The 20,396-nt window shown below is 39.7% G+C and overlaps 1 protein-coding gene across 1 annotated transcript in view; it reads left to right on the plus strand.

The window, feature by feature from the left end:
* l1cama (L1 cell adhesion molecule, paralog a) overlaps positions 1-20,396 on the plus strand; it is a 96,675-nt gene that overhangs the window by 40,053 nt on the left and 36,226 nt on the right. Inside the window, 1 exon segment of the mRNA XM_062053067.1 lies at positions 19,731-19,961. Within this exon segment, the coding sequence (XP_061909051.1) occupies positions 19,820-19,961 (142 nt within the window). The 5' untranslated portion in view covers positions 19,731-19,819.

Raw genomic sequence — 20,396 nt, forward strand, 5'->3', positions numbered from 1 at the left:
TAAGGGAGAGGAGTAACACCATGTTTAGATACCAGTTCCGCACATTAATAACACAAAATGTGGATTGTAAAGATTATGGCTGGATTGTCAAATATGTTTAGTAATATAAAATGTGATATTTTTACCTGAATTAATGCTTCTGATATTCTGTACATTACATGTTGTACAAGTTAATGGTAATCATATATATGCAGGACAATGTTTTAACCTTCTCTATTTATTATTTAATTGTAATATTCAGCATGCTGAACAATCTGTAATTGCGGACTATCAATCAGAACATGTCACAAAATGCTATACACTTAAGTTCAATCTGCCAGAAAACATTTATTTAGGTAGAAATATCACATATTACATTAAAAGACATCGTAATGTAAGACTTTAAACTCCATCACTCCAATGATGTAGTCTTGCAGCTATCGGAGATAGAATGGTCTTGTCTTGTCAGGAGAACCTTGCCATGCCTTTGGACATGAGATTTCTATGATGCACCCTTTCCTTTGTGCATTTGTGCACGCTATTTTTGAGCATCTGGCTCAACAGTAACTGAACGCCAATACATTTTCCCACGTACAAACTTTAATCACGCGTAAAAAAAAATTGCGCCGTTAAAAGAACTTAAAGCTAACGCGTTGTTATTGCGTTAACTTTGAGAGCCCTACTTTAGAGGGAATGTTACAATGGTGGTTTTGTCTTGGTTTTTGATGCAGTATTTTCAGTGCTTGTCCGTATAACAATTACATTTGCCTGAGTCCAGCATGGCATCTCCTGTAAGAGAGAATCATAACATGTATATTTTAACTGTCTACTGTATTACTCACTGAGAGTTTAAGGAAAAATTATTTTAAAAACCCTTAAATATCTGTAAAGTGGGAAAAAAGGTAATTCTGCGGTTCTCTATTTTGAGCTAGACCTGCATTAAAACCCCCTACGGTGGACCCCTCCATAAAAGAAAATGATTTGATCATCCAGGCAATATAAAATAAAGAAATGTGGCATTCTTGGATGATAGATTTACGTAAATGAAAACATGTGTTTTGTTCAATTTTTGTGAATCAGTGAATTATATTTACGTAAACCGAAACACATCCCTAGGGAGGTGTTTCGGGCACGTCCGACCGGTAGGAGGCCACAGGGAAGACCCAGGACATGTTGGGAAGATTATCTCTCCCGGCTGGCCTGGGAACGCCTCGGGATCCCCCGGGAGGAGCTGGGGAGGGGAAGTCTGGGCTTCCCTGCTTAGGCTGCTGCCCCCGCGACCCGACCTCGGATAAGCGGAAGAAGATGGATGGATGAATTATATTTATATAGCGCTTTTTCTCTACTGACTCAAAGCGCCTTATTGACAAACCTATTATCCACATTTAAGCTACATCTATACCAGTGTGGATGGCACTGGGAGGAAGGTGGGCCAAGTGTCTTGCCCAAGCTGGATTCAAACCAGGAACCCTCAAGTCTGAGCCACGCCTAAACTGCTTTCCATGCAGCCGGCCTGTAGGATCGATTCCCATTCAGGGACTGCTGGGGTGAACGATTGTTTGTCCATACTGCATGAGTCCTGGCACTGATTGGTGTACACCGCCTCTTTCCCAAAACCAGCTGGGATAGGTTCCTGAGATTCCGAAGAGGATAATCAAGCATGGGGAGAAACATGGAAACTCCACAGACAGCTCCAACTTCCCAACTTATTTCCTTCCATAATTCATACAGACCTTCATGTGCAGCCTGACAGACGGTCACACGAGCTGCAACTCAATTAGATGATCAGTTGTCGGCTGCGGTGAGGAGCTGCAGCTAACACTGGCTGGAGGCAGCAGCGCTCCATCTGGAAGATCTCCTCCATTAGCTGACAGGCGAGATTAGCTCACCTGCTGACACACGACCTGATCTTTACTGATCTTCACTGATACAAACACACACAGAGGCAACATGATACACTATTAGAGAAACACTCTCCCAGTTTGGGAGTTTACTGGTTTATCTAATCCCATTATCCGATTACTCGCATCCATTTGGTTCTCTCTCTCTCCGCCTTTTTTCTATGCATTTTTCAAATGTTTTTTTTTTACCCATGTTCATCCATTTTCCATTCTGATCACCTGCTGGCAGCCTCAAGCCTCCACCCGCCTCTCCTCCCTATGTCCAACCTCATGGATATGTTTACGAGTCTCCTTTAATTATTCACTTCCTTTTTTTACTCTATTACTTTCCCCTTTATGGAACAAACAATATATAAATAAATTAGGCATGCTGCAGTTCTTTGTGCTCCTGTCAGATGGACACAAGTCTTCGTATTTAGGCGACTTTGGGCAATTCCTTTGCTTGGCTGTGTGTAAAACAGTTTAAACTTATCAAATTTTAAGCAGCTTGAAATCCTGCTGTGATGCCATGCCATGTTTCTGTGGGCTTAATAGGATGGCCTCCAGCATCTGGACTTCAGCGTGTGTGTGTGTGTGTGTGTGTGCGGTTGTGTGTGAGTGTGTGTGCGCATGTCGATGTTCTCAATAAATGAATGAGCAGGTTTACGTGTGTGCGCATATGTAAGTGATACTGTGTGTGAATAACAGATTTTCTATGTACCGAAGGGTGGGGTGGGGGTGGGGGGTTAGGGAGGCTGTGTGGAGATGGTGTTGTCATGGAAACGCTGATGGAGTGCGTGTGGGCGGGTGCCCTTGTGGCTCCTCCGCAACCTTTATTTTCTTTTTTTTTTGGTATTTACCTGTAACGCTTGGCGGAATGCCACCCAGGCAGACGACCGGAGTCTTCAAGAGAGGGTTGTGGCCAACATGGCGTCCAAACACTTGGCTGGAGTGGGGGTAGGAAAGGCTGCACTAATATGCTAATAGCCGTATTGATAAATGTGCACGAGTCAGCTCTGCACTTTGCCTGTAAAATTCCATTTGGTGTTGACCATGGATCATCAGCCCGGAAACACGATCCAGTTCGCCTTTTTTTCATACCGAATGCGTCCCATTAAAGTTGCAGATATTAAATTAATCAGCCCGGTTGCCCATTGTCCTCCACGTGCTACAGCAGCAGGTTATTAAATTGACAGAGAGGAGGGAGTGCGTGAAGGCTTTTAGTGTTAGGATTCAGGAGGTGAAAAGGAGACAGGAAAATGAATCCTCATTGCTTGTGATCGCTTGCAAGGCTGGTAGAAACCCTTTGATAAAACATTTAAAAGGCTCCCAGGAGATGTCATCTTCTGCATGGAAAATGATTGAAGGCATAAATGAGCGGTAAAAACAGGTAGTCGGTGTTATTCTAAGTGATTTGTGGTATTTTTCTGCCGTCGCCCCGCACTGACTCGTCTCACTGCAACAGGATCATGCATTAAGGATGACTCTGCCAGGGAGAGGAAAGGGGGTTAGAGGGGGGGGGGGAGGGGGGGGGGGGGTCATACTTTGACAGGTATGGATGGACAGCATCAGTCTTGGGACCAAAGCGAATGTGGCAAAGGGCGGGGAAATGAATTATGAATTTGGGTGAATTTGGGGTAAATTGTGCCACAGGAAGCAGATTTCTATGAATAATTCACTCAGCAGGGGGGGGGGGGGCTGTTAATGCAATACCCCCCCCCCCACCACCACCACCACCACCATCACCTTGTTCCGCCTCGCTTTTACTATCCATTGACCCTTATAGCGTCGTACTACTCTGCCTCTCTAACCGTCCATTTGTCCGAGTGTGCACTTTCGTTGTTTATGTCCGATTCACGCTCTCCTTCTTCGACTGAGCCCTACATTTTTCTCGACAGATGAACCCTCGGGGAAGACAATCAGGGGTAAAAAGGGGGCGGGGGAAAGACATGATTTTGTTTATTTTCCCGCCCTGCCTCGTCTCCTCCCGTACACATCTTCACAGCTGGAGGTGATTAAAAATTAAATGTGAGGCATGACAGGACACAGGACCCGCACACATGTTTGATTTAACACACACACACACACACACACACACACACACACACACACACACACACACACACACACACACACACACACACACACACACACACACACACACACGCACACACTCCAGTAGATCAAAGTGGAGAAGCCTTAGGAATCGATCGCTAAATGACTCACTATGTTCACATAAAGCCAGCAGTCGTGCATGTGGGCGGTTGCTCAATGCAGGTGTGCTGATTCTATCTTGTGTGTTCCACCCCGCCGCCCCTTCTATGGATCTAATTAACTTGGAACACCTTAGCCACGCCCATTATGCCAATCAAAGAATTTAGCTGAAATATAATAGTCATTTGTTGTCTCCTGGATGCCAATTAGGAAAAACAAATGTGTGTATGGAAGTGGGGTTTTGAATAATTGAACTGTAAAAATATTGTTTTACAGCAAAATATTGTCATCAAAACATATTGAAACTGACATTACAATTACAATAACATTACAATAACCTTGTATGTCACAGAAATTAACTGGTATTTCACAGTAAAATACTGTAATCATTGTCCTCACAACAAATTACTGTATATTCCAACTAATTTGTCTTTTAAGGCAGTGGTTCTCAAACGTACAACTTGGCTCTCCAAGGGCCACCATAATGACCAACATTAAAATACAGTAGCTTAGTAGGCCTAAGTATTCATTAAAAACAAGGCAGAGGTTTTATTTAAGTATATTTTATATTTTTGGCCACTGTAACCTTACACGCAGTTTGGACAGTAACACTGTGTTTAAATATTTAGTTAAGAGATTCTTTGGCGTACCACTAGATGAAGCCTGCCTACCACTGGTACCCCACTACCATCACCTTGTTACTATCCATTAACCCTTATAATGGCCACTCTCCCAACGAAGTGGCGCAGTTGGGAAAGTGGCCGTGCCAGCAACCTGAGGGTTCCTGGTTCCATCCCCAGCTTCTACCAACCTAGTCACGTCCGTTGTGTCTTTGAGCAAGACACTTCACCCTTGCTCCTGATGGGTCGTGGTGGGCGCCTTGCATGGCAGCTCCCGCCATCAGTGTGTGAATGTGTGTGTGAATGAGTGAATGTGGAAATAGTGTCGAAGCGCATTGAGTACCTTGAAGGTAGAAAAGCGCTATACAAGTATAACCCATTTACCATTTACTATAGTGTCCTAATACTCTGCCTCCATTTGTCCGAGTGTGTACTTCTTTTTTCGACTGAGCCCTACATTTTTCTTGACAGACGAACCCTCAGGGATAAAATCCATCAATCATCAATCAAAGTTTATTTATATAATTACAAGTGTCTCAAAGGGCTGCACAAGCCACAACGACATCCTTGGCTCAGATCCCACATCAGGGCAAGAAAAAACTCAACCCAATTGTATACAATGAGAAACCTTGGAGGGGACCGCAGATGTGGGGACCCCTCCCCCTGGGCGACCGGTGCAATGGACGTCGAATGGATCTAGTTAATAGTGTGAGAGTCCAGTCCATAGTGGGGCCAGCAGGAGATCATCTTGAGTGGAGACAAGACAGTAGCGCCGAGACGTCTTTGAACAGCTAGCGCCTCATCTGTGGTCACCTAATAACCTCTCCAGGCAGGAGAGAGGGGCAGAGCAGAAAAGAGACGGCAGATCAACTGGTCTAAAAGGGGGGTCTATTTAAAGGCTAGAGTATGCAAATGAGTTTTAAGATGGGACTTAAATGCTTCTACTGAGGTAGCATCTCTAACTGTTACCAGGAGGGCATTCCATAGTACTGGAGCCCGAATAGAAAACGCTGTAAAGCCCGTAGACTGTTTTTGGGCTCTGGGAATCACTAACAAGCCAGAGTTCTTAGAACGCGGATTTCTTGCCGGAACATATGGTACAATACAATCAGCAAGATACAACGGGAGTTTATTTTCCTGTACCACAGGTGGTATGCGGGCTCCATCAGACTTATGCAGACTTAGTTTTATTTTTCTCAAACTCCACTCGATGAAGCCCGCCTACCACTGGTGGAGTTTGAGAATCACTGTCTTAAGGGGTTTCGTAAACTACTTGTACGTAGGTAGCAGTTTGCTCTTAAAATGAGAGAGTAATTAACAATAAAATTATAATTGTGACGTGACAGCATTCAGTTGAAACTTTATTTTAATTAACAGTAAAATCACAGGTCTGCACTTACAGTAAATTGCTGTAGAGATATTTCACAGTAAAATATTGTGGACGCGACTGTGAAAGTAATGCAATTATTAGAAGGTAATTTGCTGTGAATTTAAAATAAAACATTATACAGTGTAGAAAAGTCTGAGCCACACCCACAAATCACATCTTGCTCGCTCAGTAACCCCATCGTGCGACTGAATGACTTTCCAGCTGTGATGACAGTGTTTAAAAGCACTCAGTGACATGCTGATCGGCCATCTGAGCGATCCCAAGCCCGACCTTTGACCCTGCTCAATGGAGCAGGTAACAGCAACGCGATTGGCTGATTGGCTCATGGCGGCTGCACACTCTGAAGAGGTGAAATGAAGCAGATGTAAGATGTCAGCCTCAATCAGCCCTCGGCTGTGTTGTGGCGCACATCTGTTTGTGCAAAGATGTTTGGGTGCAAGGGGTAACACACCCTGATGCCACCTCTCTCTTTCTGTTTGTGCATGTATTAGTTCTTTCCTCAGGCAGACTTCCCAAACCATTATAGTGTTCCCCTTTACCGGCTCGCTTCAACATGCCTGGAATATTCTTCAAGCGAAGTCTGCCTGCTGACTGCAACCCACTGGACCGTGTTGTCTGATCTGTCTTGTCAGTCCCCCGAACGTCTCCTGTGCATTACAATGAACACATTTGTATTTCAATGTACACATTCTCCATTGCTGTTATCACAGGACAACGTATTCTTGTCTTAAAACATTTTTATGTTTTACCCATTGAACTTACTTGGAATTGTCGGGGTTTGAGTTTCGAGCATCAGCTATGCTGCAAAAAGTGGAAGAAGAGTAGACACAATACAAAATACTGACTAAAAATAAAGGGTAACACTTTAGTGCGGGGAACATATTCACCATTAATTAGTTGCTTATTAACATGCAAATTAGTAACATATTGGCTCTTAATTAGTCATTATTAAGTACTTATTAATGCCTTATTCTGCATGACCTTATTATACAACCAGTAAGCCATTAACTAGTCTTCCCTCAATAACCTCAGAATTATTGCTTATTAGTAACCCTAACCCTAACCCTTATATGTTCCTCTAGTGTCCAAATAACTCTAAATTAAGTCTTTATTACTTAGAATATGTTCCCCATACTAAAGTGTTACCAAATAAAGGTTTTGTCTTAGAATGTTTGACTTGCTTTTTGTAAGTAATGGGCGTCAAAATCAGAGATACACTAAGTCATGATCAGCAACCGAACAAAATGTAACCTGGAAAAACAATTGCAAGCAGTAGAATGGTTTAGTTTCTTATTCTGTCTTGTTCTGTCGGCAGATATTTTGTTGTTCCTGAACTTACGAGCTTATATGGTTCTGTGACAAAGCTCATAACCCAAAACACTTGAATCTAAAATCAGGGTTGTTTATTTATTCATTTTAATTAGGACAATGCATATTCATCAACATAGAGCAACAATGTAAAGATTTAGCGCAATAGCTAATTTTCATCCATTGTCCCAAGGCAGGGGTCACCAACCTTTTTGAAACCAAGAGCTACTTCTTGGGTACTGATTAAAGCGAAGGGCTACCAGTTTGATACACACTTAAATAAATTGCCAGAAATAGCCAATTAGCTCAATTTACCTTTAACTCTATGTTATTATTAATAATTAATTATATTTACACTTAATTAATCGGTTTAAAAGAGGAGAAAACACGAAAAAAATTACAATTAATTTTGAAACATAGTTTATCTTCAATTTCGACTCCTTAAAATTCAAAATTCAACCGAAAAAAAGAAGAGAAAAACTAGCTAATTCGAATCTTTTTTGAAAAAATTTTAAAAAGAATTTATGGAACATCATTAGTAATTTTTCCTGATTAAGATTAATTTTAGAATTTTGATGACATATTTTAAAAAGGTTAAAATCCAATCTACACTTTGTTAGAATATACAACAAATTGGATCAAGCTATATTTCTAACAAAGACAAATCATTATTTCTTCTAGATTTTCCGGAACAAAAATTTTAAAAGAAATTCAAAAGACTTTGAAATAAGATTTAAATTTGATTCCACAGATTTTCTAGATTTGCCAGAATAATTTTTTTGAATTTTAATCATAATAAGTTTGAAGAAATGTTTCACAAATATTCTTTGTCGAAAAAACAGAAGCTAAAATGAAGAATTAAATTAAAATGTATTTATTATTCTTTACAATAAAAACAATAAATTTACTTGAACATTGATTTAAATTGTCAGGAAAGAAGAGGAAGGAATTTAAAAGGTAAAAAGGTATATGTGTTTAAAAATCCTAAAATAATTTTTAAGGTTGTATTTTTTCTCTAAAATTGTCTTTCTGAAAGTTATAAGAAGCAAAGTAAAACAATTAATGAATGTATTTAAACAAGTGAAGACCAAGTCTTTAAAATATTTTCTTGGATTTTCAAATTCTATTTGAGTTTTGTCTCTCTTAGAATTAAAAATGTCAGGCAAAGCGAGACCAGCTTGCTAGTAAATAAATAAAATTTAAAAAATAGAGGCAGCTCACTGGTAAGTGCTGCTATTTTTAGAACAGGCCAGCGGGCTACTCATCTGGTCCTTACGGGCTACCTGGTGCCCACGGGCACCGCGTTGGTGACCCCTGTCCTAAGGCAATACAGTTAACATTCAACAGGTCATGATACAAAACAATACATAAATCACAAGACGTTACCCATTACAATCATACCACAAGCACAGACCATGGACGAAAAAATAAAACAAGCAACAAACAAACAAAAAAAGTGAATAATCTAATTGTGCGTGCATGTCTGATTAGTTTTCAACCTCTGTTTCAGTGCAGTTTTAAATGTTAAATATGGGTCACAGTTTCTGACATGGCCTGGCAGCCTGTCCCATGACGGTCATTGAATATCATATAAAAACATTACAATATATTGTACTACTCACAACTACAGTATTTTTATGAAGTAATGTAATAATAATGCACAGTTTTTACCTTGGGGAGTGGGTTTTAACAATATGTTCTTCCAGCTGCTTCTCTGTCAAACACACTATCAGCAGCTTTATCATATTTTCAGGAAAAACATTTCTGCCGTATACCAATTATTTTAACATACTTGACTGCCGTTAAAATTGCTCTGCTTCAGTATGGCGCAGACTAGCAGTGTCACGCTCAAATGTATTCGTAAAGTTGGCTCCACACACTTTTTGATCACTTCTTTCTTCAATTCAATGAATATCATCCACTTCTTTTGAGCACTATCTATCTCACTCACTTTCTTCTTTCCCATGCTTGGAAAAACAGAGTTATGTGGATCTCTAGCTATAAGCTAATGCTTGTGAGGAAGACCAGATGTTTTGCGTGGATCTTACGGGGTTCACTGTGACATTTGGTACACTAACTAAAGCATTAAAGCATAACAATTAGCTGAGAGACAGTTGAGGTACCACTGTATATCACGTATATACTGAATCCTTTAAGATTAGTGGATCGGTCGAACATCGAGAGAAATATCTTCTCAGTCAAATTAAGTGTTTTTGATTTTAGTTTTCCTTGCTTAGAGTAAAATTTTTGCAGTGTAAAAAAATTTCACCAAAATGTGAATAACCGGGCATATTTGTGTTAACATTACAGCAGATTTTTATGAATCTCCCTCTAAATAATGCATGACTCCTAATTCATCCTACTTAAATATTCAGGCAGGAAATGAGTACATGCATTACGGTGTGTAATTTAGTCTACTCAATGGTTTAGTTTTTGTAGATATACGTGAGACTAATGAAGACAATTGACTTGAGTATAATTATTGTGATGTAAAAATACAAATTATTTAAAAAAATCAGTAGACACCTAATTTAATTATTTCAAAAGTATGGCAAATATAGAATATGTTTCTAATACAACATTTGTCTTTTTACCATGTTTATGCATGGGTGAATATGCACTTTTTTCTTTTAAAGATAAGTTCTATGTGAATGCATTTGCAATCTTTTTATGGCACACTTCCTAACTGCTCTACGTATTTTTTCAATGTTTTTATTTATTCGCACAATATAAACAGTATAAAAGTTAACATTGTAAAAAAAACAACTAAAAAAACATACAGACAAGAAATGAGTCATGAAAAAAAACGTATTAATAAATGAGAAATAAGTGCAGGTGAGAAAAAAAACCCAAAAAGGCTTATACCAGGTTCTCACCTAAAGCAGTAAACAAAATTAAACATAGTATATAGAAAAAATATAACAAGTAGTCTACCTTGTGTGGATTGCATCTAGGTGTGTGTGTGTGTGTGTGTGTGTGTGTGTGTGTGTGTGTGTGTGTGTGTGTGTGTGTGTGTGTGTGTGTGTGTGTGTGTGTGTGTGTGTGTGCGCGTGTGGTGAAGTATAGGGCTACATTATAAGATAGGAACAGATGGAGAATGTTGATTCATCAGGCTGGCCCTTAATCTATGTTTAAAGTTAATGAGTGCAGATGAGGAGTTTGCAATACATAGGTGACTATTCCAGAGTAAAGGACCTCTGTCTTTGATGGAAAACTGGCTAAGAGTGGTATGGCCAAAGATAGGACGGAGATGATCAGTCTGTCTAGTATTATGATAATGAACTTGCGAATTGGTCTTAAAATAATCTTTGAAAGGTGTAGGAAGCGTATTAGGGAGCTAAGAACATTTATAGATAAAAGAAGAGGACTGAACTGTGTTCCATCCATCCATTTTCTACCGCTTGTCCCTTTCGGGGTCACGGGGGGTGCTGGAGCCTATCTCAGCTGCTTTCGGGCGGAAGGCTTGGTACACCCTGGACAAGTCCCCACCTCATATTATAAATAGATAGTACATTTAGTTTCCTAAACAGGGGAGCAGATGGAGCCAAATAATTAGAGGAGGTAGCTATTCTTACTCTTATTTCTTTTGCATAATGAATAATTTGTGTAAAAATGTGATGGATATGTACTAGCCCAGACAATATTGTAATAGATAAGATATGGATAAATTAAACTGTAATAAAGAGTTAAGAGGCATGTCTGATGAACCAAACACCTCATTCTTCTGATGATATCAAGAGATCTTGACACTTACTGAACCTATGTGTTCTGTCCATGTAGACTAGAGCAGTGGTCCCCAACCTTTTTGTAGCTGCGGACCGCTCAACGCTTGAAAATTTGTCCCACGGACCGGGGGGGTTATGGTATTATTTTTATTTATTATTATTATTTTTTTGTCATAAAGAAATACAATCATGTGTGCTTACGGACTGTATCCCTGCAGACTGTATTGATCTATATTGATATATAATGTATATATTGTGTTTTTTATGTTGATTTAATAAAAAATAAAAAATAAAAATAAAAATATATTTTTTTTTTCTTGTGCGGTACTCTAGTCCAGTGGTTGGGGACCACTGGACTAGAGTACCTGTTTAAACGAAATCTTTAGTGAGAACAATGATGAAGTAACAAATGAGCACGCGTGTGTGTGTGTGTGTGTGTGTGTGTGTGTGTGTGTGTGTGTGTGTGTGTGTGTGTGTGTGTGTGTGTGTGTGTGTGTGTGTGTGTGTGTGTGTGTGTGTGTGTGTGTGTGTAAGAAAGGATGCTTGATTATTGTCACAGCTGTCACCCTTTGTCATGCCTCCTCCATGCACTGCGCTCCTCCTATCACTTCTCACCTGCCTCCTCCTTGCCTCTCACCCTCCTACTTCACTTTCGCACTTTAATATCCTCCTCTGGCTTTCTGTGTGCCATTCTTCTGCAAGGCAAGTGAGCCACTTCTATGGCTCATTTCATCCCACTGCAGCTAGTTTAAAATGGCCCATTAAGCTCTTGTTTGGTCGTCCACTTTGCCTAATTTGGTGCTCCTGATGTACAGTAGACCAATCGCTCTCTGCTCATTCTGATGCCATGATTTCTGACTCTCTTAATTATCCCGCTGGTGAATCGTCCTTCTGTCCTTTCCATCATCTTCCATTACTCTCCTATCTGAACTTCCCTTTCTCTCCAAGGTCAGTCTTTAGTGGCGGTGCCAATGTGTGCAGAGCCCCGAAAAAATTATTTCACTCCAACAGCGATGACTGTGCGCCTGCCAAATAAGCGTCCTCGCTCTGTTATCACTATTTTCTTTTGTGCCGTGCCTTTGAATGTCTTAATTATGGTTCGCGCTAACAGCTCTTTGTGTGTGATACGGAGTGGTGTAAACAATCAGCGGGCTGCACCACGTGGCGCCGCAAAGGGAGGGGGCAGCCTGGGTTTTATGGCTCGGACAGACTCCAAAAGTACAGATGGAGAACGGATAGACTCCCAGCAGGAGTGCTTTTCCCAACACACACACTACATATGCATATGTATATACAAATATATATATACTGTATATATGCAGTACAGGCCAAATGTTTGGACACACCTTCTCATTCAATGCATGTTCTTTATTTTTCATGACTATTTGCATTATAGATTGTCACTGAAGGCATCAAAACTATGAATGAACATAGGAGAAAAAAAAAAGGAGAAATGTCTGAAAACATGTTTTATATTCTAGTTTCTTCAAAATAGCCACCCTTTGCTCTGATTACCTTTTCGCACACTCTTGGCATTCTCTCGAAGAGCTTCAAGAGGTAGTCACCCGAAACGGTTTTCACTTTACAGGTGTGCTTGAAGCTCATTGTATATGTATGTATATATATATATATATATATATATATATATATATATATATATATATATATATATATATATATATATATATATATATATATATATATATATATATATATATATATATATATATATATATATATATATATATATATATATATGTCTTAATTGGATTATCCAAAAAAAATAGTGCTCGATACCGTGGTAGAGCATAATATGTATATGTGGGAAAAAATCACAAGACTATTTCATCTCTACAGGCCTGTTTCATGAGGGTTTCCTCAATCATCAGGAAATTTTAATGGAAGCATTCACATACCATGGTTTATATAGGGCACAGAGCGGGTGGGTACAGGCAGGCGTAGGGGCGTGGTGATTGGCTCATGTGTTACCTAGGAGGTGTTTCCTTCTGTGACGGCATGCTGATACAATTTCGCTGCGCTTGTTGAGGGATGACAAGTCTGGACTGTATATAATAAACAGTTTCTCTTTTAAGCATAGGTTGCATCTTTTATTACCACTGTTGTAAGGTGTGCTGGATGCAAGAATTTGCCATGTTATCGAATATTCAACATTATTGTCTTTGAGATTCCAAATGTGTTTACTGAGTTCTGTAGTGTTCCGCAAGCTTTTGCTTCTGAAAGAGGCTTTGTGATTGTTCCATCTGGTTTTGAATTCTCCCTCAGTTAATCCTACATATGTGTCGGATGTGTTAATGTCCTTGCGTGTTACCTTTGCTTGGTAAACGACTGATGGTTGTAAGCACCCCCCGTTGAGAGGGCAATCGGGTTTCTTGCGGCAGTTACAGCCTTTGTCGGTTTTGGGGTCGTTCTGCCTGGTGGTGGACGGCTCCTTTTCAATTGCTTCTTTGTGGTTTGAAATTATTTGTCGTATGTTGTTCATGCAGCTGTAGCTCAATTTAATGTTGTTCTTCTTGAATACTTTTCTTAGGGTGTTGCCTTTGGGGAAGTGTTTGTCGATCAGGGTGAGGAATTTGTGGCCAATATTAGCTGAGACGTTTTTGCTGTATGGGGGGTTGTACCAGATAATGTTGTTTCGTTTTCTGCTCCTTTTTGGTTGGTTTCCTGGCGTGGGTTCGTAGGTGAGGGTGAAGTTGTATCCGCTTTCATCAAGTGCTTTTTGGTACGGGGGGGCTGCTTTGTCGAATTCAGCTTTGCTAGATGACAGCATCGATAGTCTTTTATTAATACCGGTAGGTATTCTTTTCGTGGTGGTGGGTGGGTGGTTGCTGTCATGGTGCACGTATTGGAGTGTTGTGTTGGGTTTCGTGAATGGTTGGTAGCTGTTATTCCTCAGGTTGAAAGTGACGTCGAGGAAGTTGACGGTTTGCTTGTTGGCTTCAATCGTGATCCGTAGGCCGTTCTCTTTGAAGATTTGGCATATACGCTTCTTGGTATTCTCGCTGCTCCTTGGCGAGGCGCGACACACTGCCAGTCCGTCATCACGGTAAATACCAAGGTTCAGGTTGAGGCTAGCGAGCTGGGAGAGGAGGAAACTCCCAACAAGTTTGCACGTTTCTGCTCCGTCAAAACTCCCCATAGTGACGTCGAATGTTGAATTGTTCTTTTTTTGCCATGGTGTACCGTTGCGGAAGAGTATGGAGTTCTTTGCATGGATGATGATGTTTCACCTTACAACAGTGGTAATAAAATATGCAACCTATGCTTAAAAGAGAAACTGTTTATTATATACAGTCCAGACTTGTCATCCCTCAACAAGCGCAGCGAAATTGTATCAGCATGCCGTCACAGAAGGAAACACCTCCTAGGTAACACATGAGCCAATCACCACGCCCCTACGCCTGCCTGCACCCACCCGCTCTGTGCCCTATATAAACCATGGTATGTGAATGCTTCCATTAAAATCTCCTGATGATTGAGGAAACCCTCATGAAACAGGCCTGTAGAGATGAAATAGTCTTGTGATTTTTTCCCACACATACATATATATATATATATATATACTGTATACACGCAACTGTATATACATATACATATACATATATATATATATATATATATATATATATATATATATATATATATATATATATATATATATATATATATATATATATATATATATATATATATATATATATATATATGTGTATATGTATCAATTATTTTTTGGATTAATCAAGTAAACAGATAAAACACACTTTATAGCCGTAATGCCGTATTTTACACCGGGGGCCGCATAAGCAACCCCGAGCACTGCTGGAGGGCCACACGACAATATTTCAATTAAATTTTGCTCAATATTATTTTTGATATACCGTAAGATAAATAATAAAGATGATAATAATAATAATAATTAATAATAATAATAATAATTTAATTTAACCTAACTTAACTTTATACAAAAGCAGATTGCTTTTGATGGTCACTTTATCCTGCATTATCCAACATTTTTCCCCGTCAGATTTGGACAACCATCTGTTGTTAAAAATAGTTTTTAATCATATTTATTTTATATTGTTTTTCATATTGGTTTTATATGTAATTGATTTTTATTTTTATTCAGTCATTGGTGGAGCTAAGGATAATATTTGAATATTGTTTTTAATACTGTTGTGCAGCACTTTGGAAACATTTTGTTGTTTAAATGTGCTATATAAATAAAGTGGATTGGATTGTCACACCTGCCAGCTTGTCCCATTTCAGTCCTAACATGTCCAAATACGCATTTACCTATGTGAACAAGTCATTACCTGTGGTTGTCTCTTTAATTGACTGCATGGCTGCCAGCTACTCCGTGATTTGAAAGTCTGCAGTTATCCCACGTAAGAAGAAGAGCAGCTGGGCGGTGTCACGTACATCACAGCTCTCATCCAAAGTTAGCGAAAAACAGTCCATGTCTCCGGGCATACAGCGCAACAAAGTCCAATAAGCACTCCTTAATAAACTCTCCGTCAGAAAACGCCTTACTTTTTCTGGCGCTTTTGTGAGAAATGACGAAACTTGTCCTGACGGCTGCATCTCTGGGGGTGTGAAATATAATAATAATAATAATGGATTAGATTTATATAGCGCTTTTCTAGACGCTCAAAGCGCTTCACAGAGAAGTGAGAACCCATCATTCATTTTTACAACTCATTCACTCATCATTCATTCTCCGGTGTGAGCGGCACCGGGGGCAAGGGTGAAGTGTCCTGCCCAAGGACACAACGGCAGCGATTTTGGATGGTAAGAGGCGGGGATCGAACCTGCAACCCTCAGGTTTCTGGCACGGCCGATCTACCCACTACGCCATGCCGCCCCATAATGCCCCAAATATGGCAAAAAGTCCTCGTTGGGTTTGCAGTTTTACCATCAACGCATTGGCCTCCTTTGCGCGCGCTTCATTAGACACATTCCGGTATTTTCCCTCGTGTTTCTTCGTGTAGTGGCGATTAAAATGATATTCTTTAAACATAGCAAGCTGTGTACCACACATTAAAGGCCTACTGAAACCCACTACTACCGACCACGCAGTCTGATAGTTTATATATCAATGATGAAATCTTAACATTGCAACACATACCAATACGGCCGGGTTAACTTATAAAGTGACATTTAAAACTTCCCGGGAAATATCCGGCTGAAACGTCGCGGTATGATGACGTATGCGCGTGACGAAGTCAGAGTAACGGAAGTTATGGTACCCGTAGAATCCTATACAAAAAGCTCTGTTTTCATTTCATAATTCCACAGTATTCAGGACATCTTTTGCAATTTGTTTAATGAACAATGAAGGCTGCAAAGAAGACAGTTGTAGGTGGGATCGGTGTATTAGCAGCGGACTACAGCAACACAACCAGGAGGACTTTGTTGGAGCGCTAGCCGCGCTAGCCGCGCTAGCCGCCGACCTCACCTTGACTTCCTACGTCTCCGGGCCGCCAAACGCATCGGGTGAAGTCCTTCGTCCTTCTGCCGATCGCTGGAACGCAGGTGAGCACGGGTGTTGATGAGTAGATGAGGACTGGCTGGCGTAGGTGGAGAGCTAATGTTTTTAGCATAGCTCTGTGAGGTCCCGTTGCTAAGTTGCTAAGTTAGCTTCAATGGCGTCGTTAGCACACCATTGTTAACCTTCGCCAGCCTGGAAAGCATTAACCGTGTATTTACATGTCCACGGTTTAATAGTATTGTTGATTTTCTATCTATCCTTCCAGTCAGGGGTTTATTTTTTTGTTTCTATATGCAGTTAAAGCACGATGCTATCACGTTAGCTCGTAGCTAAAGCATTTCGCCGATGTATTGTCGTGGAGATAAAAGGCACTGAATGTCCATTTCGCGTTCTCGACTCTCATTTTCAAGAGGATATAGTATCCGAGGTGGTTTGAAATACAAATCCGTGATCCACAATAGAAAAAGGAGAGTGTGGAATCCAATGAGCCAGCTTGTACCTAAGTTACGGTCAGAGCGAAAAAAGATACGTCCATCACTGCCTCTCAAGTCCTTCCCTGTAACGTTCCTCATCTACGAATCTTTCATCCTCGCTCAAATTAATGGGGTAATCATCACTTTCTCGGTCCGAATCTCTCTCGCTCCATTGTAAACAATGGTGAATTGTGAGGAATACTAGCTCCTGTGACGTCACGCTACTTCCGGTACAGGCAAGGTTTTTTTTTTATCAGCGAGCAAAAGTTGCGAACTTTATCGTCGATTTTCTCTACTAAATCCTTTCAGCAAAAATATGGCAATATCGCGAAATGATCAAGTATGACACATAGAATGGATCTGCTATTCCCGTTTAAATAAAAAAAAATCATTTCAGTAGGCCTTTAAGCACACGGCTTTACCATTAATTTATGTAAAGAAATACTTGGCAGTCCATGTCTTGTTGAAAACATGCCATTCGTCATCAACTTTTCTTTTTTTAGTGTCTCATCACTTGTCTCTATGCACCTTCACTCACAGGTTCCCCCCGGACATACGGCATAAATAACAGATTTCAAAATAAAAGCAGCACAGTTGTATTGCGCGCACGACATAGATGTTTTTTAAACTTTATTTTGTAATTTGTGATTGCGCCGTTTCATTCACTCAATCGCACACGCGCATACGTCCACACGGAAGTAATACAAATAACGCTTTTCAAAACAAAAGCAGCACCGTTGTATTGCACACTCGACATAGATACTTTTTGAAATGTATTTTGTAATTTATGATTGGCCTCACGCGGGCCGGACAGGGATGCGCAAAGGGCCGGATGCGGTCCGCGTGCCGTACAATGCCCAGGTCTGATATAAGTGGTTCTGCTTACCATAATCCTCATTCTTTTTTTTAAAAATAAATGCAGATCATCAATAATATAATTGTACTTTTATCATGTGTGCATTAATAAAACAAACATTTTAAAATGTGTCCATTAATAAAAAATAAAGGTTTTTTTGTTGGTTTTTTTTGTCACCCACACACCACCACATATTTTTATTACTTTATTACAGCGGCCGTGTAGAAACTATGTCCATGGTTTTAAAGTTCCAGGTACTCCATGCGGTCTGGATTTTCTGCATTTTAAAAGTTACTAACATTAATCGATTAATCGAAGCAACAGAATATAAATGGAAGCTTTTTTTCCCAATCAAATTACTCTATTTCAGGGGTCCCCAAACTTTTTGACTCAGGCTGCATTGGGTTAAAAAATGTTGGCATATTGGCCCTGCGATGAGGTAGCGACTTGTCCAGGGTGTACCACGCCTTCTGCCCGAATGCAGCTGAGATAGGCTCCAGCACCCCCCGCGACCCCAAAAGAGACATATATATATATATATATATATATATATATATATATATATATATATATATATATATATATATATATATATATATATATATATATATATATATATATATATATATATATATAAATATATATATATATATGACATGCACCTGGGGATAGGTTGATTGGCAACACTAAATTGGCCCTAGTGTGTGAATGTGAGTGTGAATGTTGTCTGTCTATCTGTGTTGGCCCTGTGATGAGGTGGCGACTTGTCCAGGGTGTACCCCGCCTTCCGCCTGATTGTAGCTGAGATCGCACCCCCCGCGACCCCGAAGGGAATAAGCGGTAGAAAATGGATATATATATATATATATATATATATATATATATATATATATATATATATATATATATATATATATATATATATATATATATATATATATATATATATATATATATATATATATATATATATATATATATATATATATATATATATATATATATATATATATATATATATATATATATATATATATATATATATATATATATATATATATATATATATATATATATATATGTATGCAGTGGTCCTCAACCACCGGGCCGCGGACTTGTACCGCCGCACAAGAAAAAAAAAAGTTTTTTAATTTATTTTTTATTTTTTATTAAATCAACATAAAAAACACAATATATATACATTATATATCAATATAGATCAATACAATCTGCAGGGATACAGTCCGTAAGCACACATGATTGTATTTCTTTATGAAAAAAAAAATAAAAAAAATTTAAATTACATTATTCATAAATTACATTATCCAATTGGGCCTTGACTGAGATAAGAATCCACAGTCATTTATTGAAAATGTTTACTAATGAGGTTTGCAGTCATTTAGAACTACATTGCTTTGCCTTGTATCGAAAAAAGTAATGGACATATTAGAAACAGCTGAACACATATGGTGCAGATGTATACTGTACAGTAATATTGTGACTGATGTATAATGACAGTATAATAAATGTTGTGATACTGTGTCCATCTGTCCAGCTCTCCCATATGGGCCAGTGGACATGTACAGTAATTAACCACATGGCAATCTGCTACAGTGATAGTTTTTATTGGTAACTGTAGATCGGCGTGTGGACTCCAGGTGTCGTATATGAATGACCACATGGTCGACGCTCAATTTGTCCCCCATTCTGACACATGGCCCCACTCTCCCCCCTCCCTGCCACCCTCACCCCCTGCCTCCCTTCTCTTGTATCTTGCAGAAAAGACATTGTGGCTTTAACTCCGAGGAGAAGACGCCGAGGCCTGTAATTGTGTGTGACTTGGCGGGGCGTTGATTGGACAGTGAGCGATGATGGACGTGCAGCGACAGCAGACTGGCAGTAGGGGGCGGTGCTCCAGCATCCTCCCCCCTGTCCTCCCCCTCTCCCTTCTCCTCCTACTCACCCTGGCAAGCCACCCCAGCCAAGCAGCCATACACATTCCACCCAACTGTGAGTACACCCTGATTCCATAATACAAGATGAATGCTTTAATCTGAGACCTATTTGTTGTGTTAATTGAATAATGTCGACTCATCAGAGCATGCTAATAGTGATCCGCCATGGTGATTATTAACGCAAGGATCAGACTGAACGTGTTCTCTGCTCTTCAAGGCCGGATTTTTGTGCTTGAAATTAACCCTTTCAGGTTCCTCGTCCTGTTGTGCTTCTAATTACTTTGTAATTGATCCTGTCGCATAGAGCATCGATCAGTTATTGATCTGGTTCCCTCTGAGCATACCAGAATGTGATTGAGGAGAAATTTAATCAACAGTAGAAACATTTACAGGTTTCTGCTACCTTCCTCCTTCCCCCCTCATCTTCATCTGTGAGGACCAGCAAGAATATCGAACCTCATCTACCAAGTGGTCCTGATCTAGCAGTCGG

The sequence above is a fragment of the Entelurus aequoreus genome, linkage group LG07 (assembly GCF_033978785.1).
Source record: "Entelurus aequoreus isolate RoL-2023_Sb linkage group LG07, RoL_Eaeq_v1.1, whole genome shotgun sequence".
NCBI classification, from domain to species: domain Eukaryota; kingdom Metazoa; phylum Chordata; class Actinopteri; order Syngnathiformes; family Syngnathidae; genus Entelurus; species Entelurus aequoreus.